At 42.7% G+C, this 21,300-nt stretch overlaps 1 protein-coding gene across 2 annotated transcripts in view; it reads right to left on the bottom strand.

Moving 5' to 3' along the window:
• The window catches only part of LOC134957786 (uncharacterized), a 947,589-nt gene extending 932,687 nt beyond the window's left edge, over positions 1–14,902 (bottom strand). For both annotated transcript variants that reach the window (XM_063939953.1, XM_063939952.1), the window contains exon 1: positions 14,585–14,902. Coding sequence is in view for 1 of the 2 variants with exons in the window: in XM_063939952.1 (XP_063796022.1) it covers positions 14,585–14,660 (76 nt within the window). In the remaining variant the exon portion in view is untranslated. The remainder of the gene's footprint in view (positions 1–14,584) is intronic.
• Positions 14,903–21,300: the final 6,398 nt, after the last annotated feature.

The raw sequence follows: 21,300 nt of genomic DNA, 5'->3' as shown, positions 1-21,300 counted from the left end.
GAGAGATTGATTGCTTCTTTTTGGTGGGGGCCCAAACCAACCAGTCATTTCAGCCACAGTCATGTGGCAGACCCTGTCGCTGAAATTATGGGTTTGTTAAAGTGTGCATGTCCTGTTTATACAACATAAGGGTGGGTGGGAGGGCCCAAGGACAATTCCATCTTGCACCTCTTTTTTTTTTTTTTTTATTTATCTTTGCATCATGTGATGTTTGGGGATAATTTTTTTAAGTGCCATCCTGTCTGACACTGCAGTGCCACTCCTAGATGGGCCAGGTGTTTGTGCCGGCCACTTGGGTCGCTTAGCTTAGTCATCCAGCGACCTTGGTGCAAATTTTAGGACTATAAATAATATTCTGAGGTGTGAGGCGTTCAGAATAGACTGGAAATGAGTGGAAATTGTTGTTATTGAGGTTAATAATACTATGGGATCAAAATTACCCCCGAATTCTTTGATTTAAGCTGTTTTAAATTTTCAGGGAAGTTTTGCCAAAACGCGTCCGAGTCCAAAACCCAAAAAATTTCTGGTGCACATCTATATATCTATATATATATATATATATATATATATATATATATATATATATATATATATATATCTATATATCTATATATATATATATATATATATATATATATATATATATATATATATATATATATATATATATATATATATATATATATATATATATATATATAATAGAAGAGTGTACCAAAATCTTTTATCTCACGTAAAAATGTAGAAATGACCACACCTGTTACAAGGCAAAATGTCTCCCCAGGTGCCTGACTTAAACAAACCACCTCACCATCAGAGTCCTCCTCGTCAATTTCCTCCTCAGCGCGAGCAACACCCATATCCTCCTCCTGGTGTACTTCAGCAGTGACATCTTCAATTTAACTATCAGGAACTGGACTGTGGGTGCTCCTTCCAGCACTTGCAGGGGGCGTGCAAATGGTGGAAGGAGCCACCTCTTCCCATCCAGTGTTGGGAAGGTCGGGCATCGCATCCGCCGACACATTTGAACTCTCCTTGGGTATTTGTGATTTAGAACGCACAATTCTTTGCTGTGCTTTTGCCAGCTTAACTCTTTTCAGTTTTCTAGCAGGAGGATGAGTGCTTCCATCGTCATGTGAAGCTGAACCACTAATCATGAGGAACATAAGAGAGGGCCTTAGCCGTTCCATGTCGTAAATGGCATATTGGCAAGTTTACGCTTCTCCTCAGACGATTTTAAAATTGAGATTTTTGGGTCATTTTACCGAACTTTTGCTTTTTGGATTTAACATGCTCTCTGCTATGACATTGGGCATCGGCCTTGGCAGACGACATTGATGGCATTTCATAGTCTCTGCCATGACTAGTGGCAGCAGCTTCAGCACTAGGTGGAAGTGGATCTTTATCTTTCCCTATTTTATCTTTCCCATTTTTGTTCTCCATTTTTTAATGTGTGGAATTGTATGCCAGCAATATATCTGGAAATAGACTGTGATAATATCTGGAATCAGATACCACTATATAGATACCAGATACCACTGTGACTGGAATGATGATGACCTATGCACAGTGACAGGACACTACCACAGCACCCTACAGCAGCAAGATGCAGCACAAGACAGCACAAGACAAGATAGTATATTAGTAATGTACTGTAGTATTACTGAGCACCACAATGCAGCACAAGACAATGAGCAGTGGTACTGAGCACTGATGATGATACTACCGAGAACTGACACTGAGCAGCAAGATGCAGCAACAGACACTGGACTAGTATATTAGTAATGTACTGTAGTATACTGAGCCCCACAATGCAGCACAAGACAAAAAGCAGTGATACTGAGCACCGATGAGGATACTACTGAGAACTGACACTGAGCAGCAAGATGCAGCACAAGAGAAAGACACTACTAGTATTACTGAGCAGCAATAAGTAAGCACTGATACTGAGCAATGATATTGAGATTTGCCACTGAGAGAACGTAGCCACATCCTCTCTGCTCTCTCTACAATGCACTAGTGAAAATGGTGGCGACGCGCAGCTCTTTATATGGAATCCGACAGTGGGATGATGACGTTTTTCCTCGTTCGGGTTTTCAGAGTCAGGCGGGAACAACCGAGCTTGCCTCGGACCCGTGTAAACCACGTGGAGTTCGGGGGGGTTCGGTTCTCAGAGAACAGAACCCGCTCATCTCTACTTAGAATAGGCATGTGCATTTGTGTAGAGGGCATCAATGTCTGCTGTTGCACACAGGGTTTCTGGATTTTTTTTCTTTGCTGCTTGGTAACTACTTTAGAGCAATAATATTATACACTTCATTCTCAGGATTTCTGTTCTGGATTGTTTTCCATTGATAGTACTTGCGAGTTGGTTCGATTGGTTATTGCGAATCTATTACTAATTTGTAAAACAGTTTTAAACAGAAGTAACTGCGTGTGTTTGTGTCGCTGCTCTGTTGCTTAGCCAGGCTTGGCCTATGTTGGCGAGGTGATCAAAATTGATAGGAAATGAGTGGAAATTAATGTTATTGAGGTTAATACTGTAAGAACAAAAACAGGCCAAAATTCTGTAATTGTAGCTGTTTTTATGATTTTATGATTTAAGACACGAAGGAGATACAGATTCAAAACACAAAAAATTGCCCGGCGCACACCCCTACACTTAACGCGTGAGTGCCGTGTGACTTGGTAGCGCCAAGCGTATTCTTTTGCGTTTTTTTTCTGCAAAAATGCATCTTGGACACAAAGTAATGTAGTAGGACGCACAAGTAGCTTTTGCGGATTTAAATTATATGCTGCAAGCCTATATTCTATGTGTGACTGTGACTGTATTTGCATACAAAATGCTATGCTACATGGCATTTTGGATGCAGATAGAGCTGCAATTACACACAGAATATAGGCATGCTGTATATCATTTCAATCCGCAGAAGCTGCTTGCGCATCCTAATACATTACTTTGCATTTACAATGCACTTTCGCTAAGAAAAAAACAAAAACAAAGCCACACTCTGCGCTACAAAGTCTCACCACGGCATGGTGTGACTTCAAGGGCTGTTTAGCATGACTGCAGCAAGGATACAAGAGGACACATCTGTATTGAGGCTAGATGTATGAGGATACATCATCTGTATGATACTATACCTCCCAACTGTCCCGAATTTAGCGAGACAGTCCCACTAATTGGCCATTGTCCCTTCCGCGGTCGGGGAAGGGGGCAGTTAGGAGAGCAAGTGATCACCACTGCTCTGCTTTGCAAAGCAGTCGGTGATCACTAAACAGATGTCGTGTGCATGCGCACGGCATCTATCAACACAAGAAGGGGAGACGGGGGCTGTCCAGCCGCTCATGGAGCACTGAGCCCCCAAATTAGTAGTATAGTGAACCACTTTCCGTCAAACTCATTTTTGACAGGTGGGAACGCCTCCAATTATGCAAATCACGCCCAGATTCTCCCCTAACCCCGCCCAGATCCACCCTTAACCACGCCCCTAACCAAGCCTCCGGATACGCCCACTTTTCATTCCCTTCTGCTGGTATTTTATATGAAATAAGCCTACAAAATCAGTTATAAGCGCTTTTTATACATTGTGTATTATCACTGATGATGCAACGTTGTATATTATTTCCAAATGATTTATAAAATAAACGTGCGAGCTAGGAATGTTGTTTATTGGTCTCTAGCGTGATATCTATAAAAGTGTATACTGCTATGTCTGCGAACAAAATATCCGGTGTGTTACAACAGACTGCTAACCGAAAAAATCATATGAAGAATGCGTATTACACTGTATTAAAACCGGGAAGTTATAGCGGCATTGATAAGTTTTATGCATCGAATAAAGACGTGTTTAAAAGGAGCGATATTAAAGAATGGCTGCAAAAACAAGATACTTATACATTACATAAGCCGGTCAGGAAAAACTATAAAAGGAATATGATCTGCGTATCGGGTATAAATCAACAATGGCAATGCGACTTGGTTTCGCTCATAGACCTTGTGAAGTACAATTATGGATTTAAGTACATACTAACCATCATCGATATTTTCAGTAAGAGGGCGTGGGCTGAAAGCTTAATGACTAAGAATGCTACATCTGTCGCTATTGCTTTTGAAAAAATATTTCAACAGAGTTACGTACCAAAGAATCTACAAACCGACTGCGGTAAAGAATTTCTAAACAAAACCTTAAAAAAAGTGTTAGAAAAATACGATATACACCATTTTACGACTAATAACGACGTAAAGGCGGCTGTCATAGAACGCTTTAATAGAACTTTAAAAACACGGATGTGGCGTTATTTCACAGCGCATAATACTTACAGGTATATAGATGTTTTACAGGCCTTTATATGCAGCTACAATAACACGTACCACAGAACGATTAAGTGCGCACCGTTTGAAGTGAAGCCCTCTAACGCTTTGAGGATTTTCAAGACTGTGTACGGCGGTTACTTTAAATACGGTAAACAAGCGCCACGTTTTAACATCGGTGAACACGTGCGCATATCCAAATATAAGGATATATTTCAGAAAGGGTATGAACAGAATTTTTCTGAGGAAATATTTGTCATACAGGATGTGAACACTAAAGGTGTTAAGCCGCTTTATAAGTTGGCGGATCTCTACGGCGAAACCATTACAGGCAGTTTTTACTCTGAAGAACTACAATGCATTCCCAAAAACCATAATAGAATTTACAAAGTGGAAAAGATTTTAAAAAATAAGACAGTTAAAGGTCGAAAATACTCGTTAGTCTAGTGGCGCGGATACCCTGCAAAATTTAACAGTTGGGTAGCGGCAGCTGAGTTAAAAGATATATAAAGCGCATTACCCTCTAAACAAGACGAGCTATGGATGACAAATCGTTTTACATAACTTTACCCAGCAATGCTTCGGCCTACACTTTCCCGCAGAATAAGATATCTAACTATATAACAAAGCTTGCAAAGTCGATACACTTAAGCGGTGAGTAGGAAGTCGCTCTTACAGAGATACAATATCCGCACACATGGAATACTCTGGATATACAGGATTGTAGGTTACAAATAACACAGGACGTTATGCTAACCAATTCAGTTGTGGAATTCACAACAGTGTGCGTTAAACCCGGATTTTATAAAACAATTGATGAGCTGCTGGTTGTAATCAATGCAGAAATTGAACATCATAAACTGGATGGCGGATTAAGGCTAGTGTACAATCCGCTTGAACGTGTTGTAACATGCGACAGTAAGCGGTTGTATCATCTTTCAGCGGGTGATAAACTGACGAGTATACTTGGTTTACAGCCTAAAACTAAGATTTCTAAACCGTGCGCAGATATCAAGGGTGGCCAATATACGCTGTATGTGTATACTGACATTATCGAACATCAGAGGGTAGGTGATAGCTACGTACCGCTACTACGCACAGTTGAAATTAAGGAATATAACAATGAAGTGATCACAATACGATATGAAAAGCCCGATTACGTACCTTTGTGCAAAGCGCATTTTGACACAGTCGCCATAGAGATAAAGGACGACCAGAACAAGAACATATCATTTAAGTTTGGTAAAGTGATCGTGAAACTACACTTATTTATTTATTTACTAACTAAACAGAATGGTCGCTGTTAAAAATTATGGTGATCCGGAACTCTACGCACAATATTATAATACACAAGCTGGTAATGGATTACCCGGTTTTCACGGCATTGCGTACATGTACGGCTGCGGTTTAGGCGGTATTTTTCGAAGTCTTTTCAGAAAAGCTGTTCCTCTTTTCCGGAGAGGTTTAGAGTTAGCTAAACCGCATATGAAGACCGCGGCACGTAATATAGCGAAAGATGTTATCGGACAAGCCACAACGGCCGTAATTAGTAAAATACACGAGTCGAACCAAGCAAAACAAGATGGAGCAGGCCTAATATATACAAGAAAAGGTGTGTCTAAAAGAAAACGGAAGCATGTAATATCACTTCCGCCTTGGGACATACCCTTTTTAAATAAAAACCAGAGACGACGCAACTCAAAGAAGAAGAGAAAGCCGAAGTGCACCGTTGGTGATATTTTTTAAACATGTCTTTCATACACCACGAGTCCGTTGAATGTGCAAAAACTGAGCTGGATCTTTTTGACGTACCCCTGACACAAACTAGCATAGAGAAAAGTCTATACGTTGAAGTTCAACCTTTAGCGGCTTTATCAGACACAGCACCGCTAGAGTTTTATATAGCGGCCAGCGGCGAGCACTACTATGATCTGAACAACACAATGCTGTACGTGACGTGCAAGATTGTACGAACCGATAACACCGATACCGCAAGGTGCGCGGGTCGCACTTATTAATTACCCCATAGCGACTTTATTCAACCAAGTGGATGTAACTTTGGGCGATAGGCTCATATCACAATCCAACAATCTTTACGCATACCGAGCATACATTGAGACTATATTGAATTACAGCTCAGACGCTTTGTCAACAAAACACACAACAGGATTATTTTACAAAGATTCAGCTGGAGAATTTAACAACACGGTGCTGGACGGACCAAACACGGGATTCAAAAAACGAGCAGAAGCGACAGAGCAGAGTCGCACTGTTGAATTGCTAGGACCACTTCATTGCGACCTTTTTCATCAACATAAATTAATTTTAAACGCCGTTGACCTGAAGATTAAACTCACCAGAAACAGACGCATTCTGCTTAATGTCGGCTGACGCGGATGCCTTTAAAATACAGATCACAGCGGCGTCCCTGTTCGTGAAAAGAGTACAGGTTTCACCGGCCGTGCGTATTGGACATGCGCAGGCTCTGCTAAACGGCAATGCGAAATACGCGATTGACCGCGTTGGGATGAAAATCTACAGCGTACCCACGGGCAGTAGAGTATTTAATCTAGAAAATCTATTTTTAGGTCAAGTGCCGAAAACTGTCATAGTTGGCTTTGTGGATAACGAAGCATTTTCAGGAGTCCATAACCGGAATCCCCTTTGCTTTGAACATAAAAATGTAAGTTTTGCGTCCCTTTATCTGGATGGAACGCCGCACCCCGCCAAGCCATTTCAACCAGACTTTGTACATGGTAACGCTGTAAGAGAGTATATGTCACTCATACAGATCACAAATAAACAGAAATCTGACAATGGTATACTGATCGACCGCGAAGAGTACCTCAAAGGTTATGCACTATTTGCTTTTGATCTTTCACCTGAACAGGTGTGGAGAACACCTTTCCCTGATAAGAACGGGGAATCTACGCGCCGAATTCCGCTTCGCAGAAGCGCTGGACCGGACAGTCAACGTGATAATATACGCACTATTTGATAACATCATCGAGATTAATCAAAGGCGCGATGTGCTGTACGATTATCTATAAATGAAATAAACTAAAACAGCGTTTGCTGAAAAATGAACACATTACAGATAAATTGTGTTCTGTATGCTGCGCAAAGCACACGGAATATTTTTAAAAGGTACTTATCCGTGTGATCTACCGATAAACTGACGCATTACCCCAGCGCATTTGTAATCAATACGCATAGTAGTGGACAGCCCGGTGAACACTGGTTGGCTGAAAGATGATACAACCACTTGCTGGGTAAAGTTATGTAAAACGATTTGTCATCCATAGCTCGTCATGTTTACAGGGTACTGCGCTTTATATATCTTTTAACTCATCTGCCGCTACCCAACTGTTAAATTTTGCAGGGTATCCGCGCCACTAGACTAACGAGTATTTTCGACCTTTAACTGTCTTATTTTTTAAAATCTTTTCCACTTTGTAAATTCTATTATGGTTTTTGGGAATGCATTGTAGTTCTTCAGAGTAAAAACTGCCTGTAATGGTTTCGCCGTAGAGATCCGCCAACTTATAAAGCGGCTTAACACCTTTAGTGTTCACATCCTGTATGACAAATATTTCCTCAGAAAAATTCTGTTCATACCCTTTCTGAAATATATCCTTATATTTGGATATGCGCACGTGTTCACCGATGTTAAAACGTGGCGCTTGTTTACCGTATTTAAAGTAACCGCCGTACACAGTCTTGAAAATCCTCAAAGCGTTAGAGGGCTTCACTTCAAACGGTGCGCACTTAATCGTTCTGTGGTACGTGTTATTGTAGCTGCATATAAAGGCCTGTAAAACATCTATATATACCTGTAAGTATTATGCGCTGTGAAATAACGCCACATCCGTGTTTTTAAAGTTCTATTAAAGCGTTCTATGACAGCCGCCTTTACGTCGTTATTAGTCGTAAAATGGTGTATATCGTATTTTTCTAACACTTTTTTTAAGGTTTTGTTTAGAAATTCTTTACCGCAGTCGGTTTGTAGATTCTTTGGTACGTAACTCTGTTGAAATATTTTTTCAAAAGCAATAGCGACAGATGTAGCATTCTTAGTCATTAAGCTTTCAGCCCACGCCCTCTTACTGAAAATATCGATGATGGTTAGTATGTACTTAAATCCATCATTGTACTTCGCAAGGTCTATGAGCGAAACCAAGTCGCATTGCCATTGTTGATTTATACCCGATACGCAGATCATATTCCTTTTATAGTTTTTCCTGACCGGCTTATGTAATGTATAAGTATCTTGTTTTTGCAGCCATTCTTTAATATCACTCCTTTTAAACACGTCTTTATTCGATGCATAAAAAACTTATCAATGCCGCTATAACTTCCCGGTTTTAATACAGTGTAATACGCATTCTTCATATGATTTTTTCGGTTAGCAGTCTGTTGTAACACACCGGATATTTTGTTCGCAGACATAGCAGTATACACTTTTATAGATATCACGCTAGAGACCAATAAACAACATTCCTAGCTCACACGTTTATTTTATAAATCATTTGGAAATAATATACAACGTTGCATCATCAGTGATAATACACAATGTATAAAAAGCACTTATAACTGATTTTGTAGGCTTATTTCATATAAAATACCAGCAGAAGGGAATGAAAAGTGGGCGTATCAGGAGGCTTGGTTAGGGGCGTGGTTAAGGGTGGATCTGTGCGGGGTTAGGGGAGGATCCAGGCGTGATTTGCATAATTAGAGGCGTTCCCACCTGTCAAAAATGAGTTTGACGGAAAGTGGTTCACTATACTACTCAAATTGTCAAAAATGGGGGTTGCAGCAATAGGCCCTGCCCCCTTTCCTCAAAGCCCCCCCACCTTTTCAGCCACTGCTGCGCCTCCGGCGTGGCATGACCCTATTCAGAAGGAGTACGGGTCGTTAGGTTGACCACTATTGGTCGACATGCATTAGGTCGACATGAAAAAAGGTCAACATGAGTTTTTTTTACTTTTTTGGGTGTCGTTTTCTTCATAAAGTGATGGGGAACCCCAATTAGTGCACAGTGTCTCCTTGCCATGCTTCGGGCAGGTTACTATTCCCAATCGTAGTCCACGTGGATCGTAAAGTATAAAAAAGTTAAAAAAATGAACGGAAAAAATAAAATAAAAGTGTAAAACGCATGTCGACTTTTTTCCTTGTCAACCTAGTACATGTTGACCTAGTGACCATGTCGACCAATAGTGCTCAACCTAATGACTGTCGACCTAAGTGTGGTCGATCTAATAACCGTATCCCTTCAGAAGGGACAGAAGTTGGGGAGGTATGCAATACTTGTCTTTTTACTTGAGCAGGCAATACTTTCAGGAGGAATTTAGTGAAGAGAGTTGCCTCCAGAAGTTTAGGCAAAAATGAGTTATAAGCCTTATTCTAAATGCTGTGCTGAGTGCATGACTAATTGAATTGGTATCAGTGCTATAACCATATGAAAATGAAGTACAAGAGGACTTTTACCTCATTGTATACCTCCCAACCTTCTTTGTGGTAGAATCGGAACTTCATGCATGCCCTCCAAAAAGTGATGGAGCATCACAAGAGGGGTTGAGCCTCATAGGGAAGGGTGTGGCCTTGGGATCCCCCTTTGCATTACTGTGAAGGACCCACCTACCCCCACCATGAGACACTGCAGAACAGGGCCTAACAGACAAGAAATCATCCCAGGCTAAATGGTACTAGCAGCATGTGTACAATCGCAGAGATTAAGTGTGAAAGCTATTTCCACAATATTATGTTTGTGGGTATATCTGGACAAAGGTTGTATCAAGCTGCAGTAATGCAAAATGTGGGCCAGAGTGTGGAATCAGTGAAGGCCTGGAGCTAGATTTATGAAGTGGTAGCTTTTGTAAGCCACTGCTTATCTACGGGCTTCACCTGCAAATCTGATATAATAAAAGGCTATCACTGCTCCTCACCTCTATAGGTGGAATGCAGGTGTTGTGTGCAACGGCAGCCACTAGATGGCGCCCGAGAGAACAATTCAAGTTCTGTAATGCCAGCTCTGACATTATGGTTATGTTGTTCCGTCAGGTTGACGGGCTGATAACTAGTACAGTATAAAGGGACAATAATATTAAGAGTAAAAATATCTCACAATTCTACCTCTCCGCAATGCACAAGATCTGCGTCTCATCTGCACGGATCACTCGCTCGCATTCACAATTGCAGGACTTCCTTCAGGCAGCACCCACCCTATGGAAAGACCCTCCCACGCACAATAAGACTCTCCTCTAGCCTCCCAACTTTTAAGCGTTCCCTGAAAACTCAGCTATTCAGGCAAGCCTATCAAATTCCTGAACCGCATACATAACCTTCAGAAGCATTTATATCTAATTACATCCCATCAGGACTGTCTTAGCGATCAGGTGTGGTATGAAAGGTCGATCACACTTAGGTCGACAGTTGCTATGTCGACATGTTCTAGATCGACATGAGTTTTTTAAATTTTTTGGGTGTTTTCTCCTTACAGTGACCGGGAACCCCAATTAGTGCACCGTGTCCCCTCGCATGGCAAGCAAAGCGACCAATACTTCTGGTAAGGTGTCATTTTCTTCATAAAGTGACGGGGAACCCCAATTAGTTCACTGTGTCCCCTTGCATGCTTTGGGTAGGTTACTATTCCCAGTCGTAGTCCATGTGGATCGTTAAGTATGAAAAAGTAAAAAAAAAAAAAAAAAAAATTATTGTGAACAACTCATGTCGACCTAGAGACCCTGTCGACCTAGTTACTGTCTACCAATAGTGGCCAACCTAGACATTGTCGACCTAAGTGTGGTCGACCTAGAGACCGGATACCCTTTGCAATCAAGTGACTGATATGCTATAGATAGAGCCCATCCTTGTGTATCCTTCCTATATCCCTACAGATTGTAAGCTTGCGAGCAGGGCCTTCCTACCTCTACTGTAGGTCTGTCTGTTATTACCCAGTTTGTCTTATCACTGTTGATTCCAATTGTAAAGTTCAACAGAATATGCTGCGCTATATAAGAAACGGTAAATAAATAATAAATAAAACATGCCACGCTTCGTGCTTGTACTTCTTCCAGCATTATATTTACCATTCCGTTGCTCACCTCACTAACACCAGTGCTCACATGGTATCTGTGAGATATACGAATGTCTCAAATCCTAAAGAAATTTTTACACATATCTAATAGTTTATGGAAAGGTTGTTAAACAGGGTGTAGTATGGTTTGCCGGCGGTCGGGGTCCCGGCGACCCTCATACCGGCGCTGGAATCCCGATCGCCGGCATACCGACAGCTGGGTAAGCACAAATGAGCCCCTTGCGGGCTCGCTGCACTTGCCACGCTGCGGGCACGATGGTGCGCTACACTATCTATTCTCCATCCAGGGGGGTCGTGGACCCTCAAGAGGAAGAAAAGATGTTGGTATGCCGGCAGTCGAGATTCCAGCGCCGGTATGGTGGTCGCCGGGAGCCTGGCCGCCGGCAACCTGAAGACCACGCGTTAAACAATATCTGATGCATTTTTTAAGAGCATATGAAGAAAATGATACATCAAAAAAAAACAACAACAACAACAACAACAACAACAACAACAACCAAAAAAAACCACACTGAAACTATATAAACTGAACGAGAGAGTAAATTAAAAGTTTATTTATCAGCCTTTGGCACATTATATTCATCAGTCTAGAACAGTTCTGCCTAAGCAATTTACTTTTAAACTAGAAGTAACTAACACTATAGGTAACTTACAGTATCAATAATTGATTTGGATTTCACTGAACGCTACTCGTTTTCAGTTATTCAAGGATTCTGTCATATCTCATCATGTACAGTATATGGGCAGGATGTAATAAAGGGAAAATGTAATTAAAACCCCATTTTTGTGTATACTAACCCCCATCCGCTGCATTTTCGCCCCAGAGGGCATCGCCATCTTTGGAGGGAGATAGCCAATGGGCTTCTTAATGCCGGCCGCCGCCCCCCCTCCCCCCGGCATACCGTCTTCCAGGCAGCCCTGGTCCCGGAAGCTAAACTCCAACTCCCCCTAGCAACAGCGCCGGAGGTCCTTCCGGCTGCAGGGAGGAGGAGACAGAGACAGAGACCTCCCCCCCCCCGCACACCACCTCACAGGTATCGCGGGGCGCCTCCATTAGTACATATGCGATCAACATCGCTGCGATGGGCGGCGATGTATGTTAATACATCCCGCTGAGATACACAGGACTGCAGCAGCCAGCGGACTAACCCCACAAAGGTCAAAGAACTGCTGAACATTGCCACGCACAAAGTAGGAAGATAGATGGGGAACGGAGCCCTGCAGGCCCAATCTTGCTCTAGTCGTCATGAAAAAATTAGTCATGTATGTCTCAGATCACATGCCACTAGTGGAGTGGTAAAAAGCTAGGCTTACCATCCCATCCCTCCCAACTTCTCCAGCGCGTGCCCTAAATTGTGAATGTGGTCTCGCAGAAAGGGTGTGTGGCCTCATGGTAAGGGGGCATGGTCTCACGGTACGCACATAACATCTATTCACCGCTGCTCTGCTTAGAGCAGCAAGTGACAGGGGAGATCTCCCAACTGGCCCCCCCACCACTGAACACTGCGACCCGCAGGTGGGACAGACCGTGAAAAACGGGACTGTCCCGCCAAAATTGGGACAGTTGAGAGGTGTGCCATCCCTTTAACCTGGGGTGCTTATGGATTACACAGGTTCTGTGGATGATTAAAACCAGGTGAAATGCTGACTTGAAGTTAGCCAACCACAGAACCAGTGTAACTTATTAGTGTTCTAGTATAAGTGGATAGTAAGCCTTTAAAAAGCTGCTGCATTGTAAAGTCTGGACCAAAGGTACTCAAATGTGGTCCTTAAAGCACCCCACCGGTCCAGGTTTTAAGTATATACATGTTTGGCCACAGGTAACTTAATTAGTACCTCAGTCTGCTTGAGTCATGGATATAACGTAAAACCTGCACCGTTGGGGTGCTTTGAGGACTGCATATGAGAACCTCTGTTCTCTACTGTTAAAAGGTTCTCAAACACAAGCAAGTAGGTTATTAAAAACCAAACACATTCCTTTAACTAGAAAAACTTTTGCTTTCACTTTTGTCTCCCCTTCACATTTATTTTTATAAACTTTTTATTTAAAGATACAGCAAAAAAATAAAAAAAATTCTATTATACTATATTATAGGCATCTATTCAGTGATCACCGGTTGCTCTACAGAGCAGCGGTGATCACTGGCTCTCCCAACTGTGCAACCCCCCGTGGTTGAGACTGTGACCAATCAGCAGAACTATCCTGCTAAATTCGGGACAGTTGGGAGGCATGGCAGAGTACGGAAGCCACTAAAAACCTTCTAACTTCAGGGGAGTGGCAGACACACGCTAAAAAAAAAAAATATATATATATATATATTTTTTATATATATATATATATATATATATATATATTTTTATATATATATATATATATATATATATATATATATATATATATATATATATATATATATATATATATATATATATATATACACACACACACATACATACTCTTGGTGGGGGGTGTAGCGATTTAATTAGGTGCAAGTTTCCTAGCAGATGTTTTTGACCTGGGTAAAGTCTCCAAGCCCCACAATCAGCATTGCTCTAGGGCAGGCATTCCCAACCACGGTCCTCAAGGCACACTAACAGTGCAGGTTTTAGTGATATCCAGGCTTCAGCACAGGTGACTTAATTAATAGCTCAGTTATTTTGATTTAACCATCTGTGCTGCAGCCTGGATATTACTAAAACCTGCACTGTTGGTGTGCCTTGAGGACCGTTGTTGGGAATGCCTGCTCTAGGGAATAGGGTTGGATGCTGCTCATTTTTGCTATCTTAAACCCCATTTCAAGGATAAATTCCCAGGTTTTCTACATGTGCTAAGTAACTCACATTTACCGTAATTGAATCTCATCTTTTCATTTGAAGTTGTAAATAACTTTGAACGGACCAGTCTGACTGGAAAGAACGTAGGGGCCTAAAACAAGCTGAATGTAAGCACTTTCCAATGAAGGATACCCGTTTGTACAATAGAAATAATATATAAACATAACATCACAAACACTGAAGCAGTATGCTTTACACTGTATTATTAAGTAAACCAAAATCAACATCTACATAAAGCATACTGAAAGTGTATAAAGCACAAAAAAACAGGAGGAGATGAAGAAAATATACTGAATGAAATCTGAATAAACTGAATAGAACAGTGTTAATATAGTTACCTTTACAAATTGAATTGGACTCAATGGCTGAATAGCTGGTTAGAGTGAGAGATACGTAAAAAACATCACAGTCCATTTCCCTTTTGAAGGCAATTAGCTGTGTAACCGTTTTCTGCAGAAACTTCCTCCCAACCAAAGAAAATATTTTCTTTAATGTTTTGTTCAGTCCTTAGAAAACTGTATTCCAGTAATTTCAGATCACACTTTTCAATAACTCGCAAACATCATTCTTCATCTGTTATAAACACAAAAACCTCTTGTTTTGTCATCAGCTGTTTTTGTTGATGTAGGAAGTTTAAATGCTTTGGTTCACTCAGCTGATCAGTGTGGGATGGGCTTTATACAGCTACGGAAAGTGAAAGTAAAACCTCTCTGTCCACTTGTGAACAGATGTGTGTAGCTCTAATGCTGCATCTGACTTACATATCAGGAATTCTATGCAATAATGTAAATTCCAAAACAAAAAGAAAAGAAATAGGTTATTTCAAAACCAACTTGAAGTAAACAGTTTAAAACCTATTATAAAATCATGCAGGAGCTAATAATAAACTACGTGTGCAGACTCCAGGTGGGCCCCTCCACTCCACTCCACGGCATACCTCCCAACATGACCCTCTCCAGGGGGGACACAATGCTCTGCTCCTGGACTTCCCTCTTAATTTATGATTGCCAACACCTGTGCTGAACCACCTTTCTTATCCATTAACCTGTTCAAAACTGGTGGCAGCAATCATTAATGAAGAGGAAAGTCCAGGAGCAGAGCATTGTGTCCCTCTGGGAGAGGATCATGTTGGGAGGTATGCCACGACGCAGTAGGTTCCGGCAGTGTGCTGGTGTCTACTGCGCATGTGCAGGTTTCTGGAAACATTGCGCCCAACAGTACAGCACATAACTGTGTACTAATAACTACTGCTCATGCGCAGTGGCCATTTTGGCGGTGATTTTTGCTGCGGCTTCGCGCCCGATATGGAACCGTGGAGAGGTAAGTATTAAAACATGGGTGCAGTGTGTGCGGTGTGGGCCCCCCTGGATTCCAGGGCCCACATGCACCACACACATTGCACCTATTATAGACACACCAATAGTACCTATGGTTAACCAATGAATTGGTTCTCAGCTGCAACACGGTGAAAATGGCCGCAGCGCCATTTTCACAGTGACTCCACAGCGCTGCTGATGTCGGCACGGGACTCCGGAGGGGTAAATATTAAAAAAATGGGTGCAACATGTGCGGTGGGGGCCCCCTCTGGACTCAAGGGCCCATATGCTCGGCATCCACTGCACCCATTATAGATACGCCAGTGACTGTCCCACTGAAATTGGGACAGTTGGGAGTTATGGAATCCCATTTAAAAATCACTTGCAATTCAGTAAAACCCAACACAAGCAGTATTATTTCCAGGCACCCTGCGAGCCACATGTAGGTGCTGTGTGGCGGTACTGGTCGCACAGCCCTAGATAAGATAACTGTCATGGTACCTGGTGGGGACATAATTCCATAGGTACAGCAGTTTATAGGCTTTTCCTTCATAGAAACATGAATGGAAAATGTAGACATGGTTTCAAATATGTTTGCCCTGTTATCCAAGTCAAATGAATCACCAAAATCAGTGTCACACTGCATTTAGAAGGTGTCTTTTCTCATCACCAGTGGTAGACAGTTAAGGGCTGGCCTGAGACTAATTTTTTTGGTATGCGAATATATATTCTGGGCGTGGCCACAGAATAGTATCAATTCACATGACACCACACAGTAGTGTGTGTTAGTCACATTACAACACACAGTAGAGCCCCTTATACACATCACCCGCCCCTAGAACCACCACTGACTGGAATGCAATATAACAGGATTTTGATAACCTACCGGTAAATCCTTTTCTCCTAGTCCGTAGAGGATGCTGGGGACGAAATCAAGACCATGGGGGGTATAGACGAGATCCGCAGGAGACATGGGCACTCCAAAGACTTTTCATTGGGTGTGAACTGGCTCCTCCCTCCATGCCCCTCCTCCAGACCCCAGTTGGAGGAACTGTGCCCTGGCAGACTGACATTTTGAGGAAAGGAATTACTTAACTAGTGGTGAGATATCTACCAACTCACACCCTCAACCATGCCGCACACATGGCATTCAACATGACACACGCCAACAGGAATGAACTAATTGCAGCAACATGCTGAAACCAAGATAACACAACTTGTGTAACTGTAATAACTAAACTGCAGGTAAAGTATGCACTGGGACGGGCGCCCAGCATCCTCTACGGACTAGGAGAAAAGGATTTATCGGTAGGTTATCAAAATCCTATTTTCTCATACGTCCTAGAGGATGCTGGGGACAACATCAAGACCATGGGGTCTATACCAAAGCTCCAGTACGGGCGGGAGATTGCGGATGATCCTGCAGCACCGATTGAGCAAACTTTAGGTCCTCATCGGCCAAGGTGTCAAACTTGTAGAATTTTGCAAATGTGTTTGACCCTGACCAAGTAGCTGCTCGGCAAAGTTGTAATGCCGAGACCCCCCGGGCAGCCGCCCAGGAGGAGCCCACCTTCCTAGTAGAATGGGCCTTCACCGACATCGGTAACGGCGATCCAGCCATAGAATGAGCTTGCTGAATCGTACCTCTGATCCAGCGCGCAATAGTCTGCTTGGAAGCAGGACACCCAATCTTGTTGGGAGCATACAGGACAAACAAAACCTCTGTTTTCCATATACGAGCTGTTCTAGCGACATAAATCTTCAAAGATCTAACCACATCTAGAGACTTTGACTCAGCGAACGTGTCAGTAGCAACTGGCACCACAATAGGTTGGTTTATGTGGAAAGAGGAAACCACCTTTGGAAGAAAATGTTGACGAGTTCTCAACTCTGAACAAAGAAACAGGTCCAGACGCGCTGTCACAGCTGCCAGTAAGGGATTGTCAGTCCCAAAGAAATAATGTAAAGAGAAAATAAGAACTGGCGCTATGTGTTTCTCCAATAATAATGAATGACTGTGGATGAATTTCAATAAAATAACATAGAATTTATTATCTAAACATCACATGCTAAAAACAAAAACATAAAATTCAAATGTAAACATGAACTTTAGGGCATAGATGGAGCTAAGAATAAATTAGTAATGGCTGCTGGTAAGTGTCCACAAAGGATCCCGGACTGAAACAGTGAGCAAAGTTCCCTGGGGAGAAGGAATTAAATACAACTGGTGTTACCCGTAGCGACGGAAACTTCCAGAGGCTTGAAAATTAGCAGCAAGCAAGCTGTGCCGTTTGTGTAGTAACTGGGTCTCTCCAATCGATGCTGTAGAGGTAAAATCCCCAGAGAAAGTTCCAAAGGCAGATTTTAAATGTCCTTATCTGGCTCCATTTAGAGGATGGAGCACTTGTGGTGATAGCAGCTTCAACACTTAACACGTTTCCCTAAGCACGGTCACCTAGCTTCATCAGAAGAAAGAAAGAAAACTTATAAAGCCGAAATCTAAACCTTGATTGACCCCAATCTAAGGCCCGCATCCACACCAGCCTGCAGAAAATGGAGAAAACGTCCCAACTCAAAAATCTTCCATAGGAGCCTTCTTGGATTCACACCTAGACACATATTTTCTCCAAATACGGTGGTAATGTTTAGATGTTACTCCTTTCCTGGCCTGAATAAGAGTGGGGATGACTTCCTTGGGAATACACTTTCGGGCTAGGATCCGACGCTCAACAACCATGCCGTCAAACGTAGCCGTGGTAAGTCTTGATACACACATGGCCCCTGCTGTAGTAGGTCCTCTCGAGGAGGAAGAGGCCGAGGATCTTCTATGAGCATCTCCTGAAGATCTGGATACCAAGCCCTCCTTGGCCAGTCTGGGGCAATGAAAATTGCTAAAACTCTTGTTCTTATTATTATTTTGAGAAATTTTGGAATCAGTGGAAGTGGAGGGAAAGCATATACCGTCCGAAACACCCACTGGGTCACCAGTGTATCCACTTCCATTGCTTGAGGTTCTCTCGACCTGGAACAATATCTCTGAAGCTTCTTGTTTAGAAGAGATGCCATCATATCTACTTGAGGAACTCCCCAAAGACTCGTCACCTCTGCGAAGACTTCTTGGTGGAGGCCCCACTCTCCTGGATGGAGATCGTATCTGCTGAGTTAGTCTTCTTCCCAGTTGTCCACTCCCGGAATGAAAATTGCTGACAGAGCTCTAACATGTCTTTCTGCCCAGTTGAGAATTCTTGTCACCTCTGCCATTGCCGCTCTGCTTTTCGTTCTGCCTTGCCTGTTTATGTACGCGACTGCTGTTACATTGTCCGACTGGATCTGCTCGGGATCTTGAAGAAGATGTACCGCTTGTAGAAGGCCGTTGTAAATGGCTCTCAATTCCAGAACGTTTATGTGAAGGCAGGCTTCCTGACTTGACCATTTTCCTTGGAAGCTTTCCCCCTGTGTGACAGCTCTCCAGCCTCGGAGACTTGCATCCGTGGTTATTAGGACCCAGTCGTGAATCCCAAACCTACCTCCCTCTAGTAGGTGAGAACTGTGTAGCCACCACATGAGCGAAATCCTGGCTTTGGGGGACAGGATTTTTTTCCGGTGTATGTGTAGGTGGCATCCGGACCACTTGTCCAACAGGTCCCACTGGAATACTCTGGCATGAAATCGACCAAACTGTATGGCCTCGTAGGCCGCTACCATTTTCCCCAACAACCGAATGCATTGATGGATCAACACGCTTGTTGGTTTCAATGTTTATTTGACCATTTTCTGGATTTCCAGAGCCTTTTCCACTGGAAGAAATACTCTCCCTACTTCTGTGTCCAGAATAATCCCTAAAAAGGACAATCTTGTCGTCGGTTCCAACTGCGACTTTGGAAAATTCATGATCCAACCGTGTTGTTGGAGTATTGACAGGGAGAGTGTGATGTTCTGCACCAACTGTTCCCTGGATCTCGCTTTTATCAGGAGATCGTCCAGATAAGGAATTATATTGACTCCTTTTTAACGAAGGAGGACCATTATCTCCGCCATCACCTTGGTGAATACCTTCGGTGCCGCGGAGAGTCCGAAAGGCAACGTCTGAAACTGGTAATGGCAATCCTGTACTGTGAATCTCAGATAAGCTTGGTGAGGAGGATAAATGGGAACATGCAAGTAAGCATCTTTTATGTCTACTGACACCATGAAGTCCCCCTCTTCCAGACTGGAAATCACTACCCTCAGGGATTCCATCTTGAACTTGAATCTTTTCCGGTAGAGATTCAGATTTTCAGTTTTAAAATCGGTCTGACCGAGTTGTCCGGCTTCGGAACTACGAAGAGGCTTGAATAAAAAAACATTCTCCTTACTGTGCCAAGGGTACCAGGACAATGACCTGATCCTGACATAATTTTTGAATTGCCGTTGTTACTGCCTCTCTTCCCGGAAGAGAAGCTGGCAAGGTTGATTTGAAAAATTGGCATGGGGGGACATCTTGACACTATTTGTAAGAACCATTGGTCCAGGCCAGATTGAATCCAGATTTGGAGGAAAAGTTTCAGACGTGCTCCCACCCGAGCGGACTACCGCAAGGGAGCCCCAGTGTTATGCTGCAGATTTGACAGAAGCAGGGGTGGACTTCTGCTCCTGCGATCCGGGAGATGCTGCGGATTTCTTTCCTTTTCCCCTTCCCCTACCTGCAAGAAAAGGGAGACCTTTGGCCTTTTTGTATTTGTTGGGCCGAAAGGACTGTATGTGAGAGTGAAGTGTCTTTTTTGCCGGTGTAGGAGCATAAGGCAAGAATGTCGACTTACCTGCGTTAGCCGCTGAGACTAACGCATCCAGCCCATCACCAAACAAGGACTCACCTTTATACGGGAGAGCCTCCATATTTTATTTTGGAATTTACATCAGCATTCCACTGGGGAATCCACAACGCCCTCCGAGCCGATACTGCCATGGTAGCGGTTCTTGATCCCAAGAAACCAATATATTTCATGGATTCTAGTACGTACGCAGCAGCGTCTTTGATATGACCTAACGTTAGGAGTATCTCGTCTCCATCTATTGTGTCAATGTCTAATGACAAGTTTTCTGACCACTTCTCAATAGCACTACTCACCCACTCACAGACAATGGTAGGCCTGAGTAGTGTCCCATTGGCCACATCAATAAATCACCTCACTCACTTGCGGTCTGTCGGCTCCTTAAGTGAAGCCATTCCAGGTGCAGGAAGAAACACCTTTTCTCTTTTATGACAGGGCCCTGTCTAATATGCGGGGTGACTCCCACCTTTTTTGGAAAAAGGTAAGCTGCCTGAATTCCTTTTGGGAATCTGAAATTTCTTTTCAGGTTAAATCAGATTTGACGTGGAGGGAAAATTACATTACTTCTTTACTAAAGTAAACCCTCTCCTTGTGGTAAAAGAGGGGGCTTCGTAACTTCTAACACCTCCTTTATAGCTAAAACATGTTTTGAATGTTTTTTTTTTTTTTTTGCTAACTTAGGACCTATTCCCCTGGAATCACTAGTGTCGACACAGGAATCAGAGTCCGTGTCGGTATCAGTTTGTACTAATTGTGCAAATTTGTATGTGACCCAGAAAGGTCCCTGTGGATGAAAGGCAGAACTATTAAAAATCAAATCTTCAACAGATTATTTTCATTTTCTGTATGAGATTCAGTCCAACCTCTTACTGATATGATTCACCCTATCATGTAACTTTTCACCCAGTCAGGCTCTTGGTGTCATAT

The sequence above is a fragment of the Pseudophryne corroboree genome, chromosome 9 (genome assembly GCF_028390025.1).
Source record: "Pseudophryne corroboree isolate aPseCor3 chromosome 9, aPseCor3.hap2, whole genome shotgun sequence".
Lineage (NCBI taxonomy): Eukaryota > Metazoa > Chordata > Amphibia > Anura > Myobatrachidae > Pseudophryne > Pseudophryne corroboree.
Note: the sequence above shows the minus strand (reverse complement) of the source record. Positions and strands in the feature narration are given on the sequence as shown.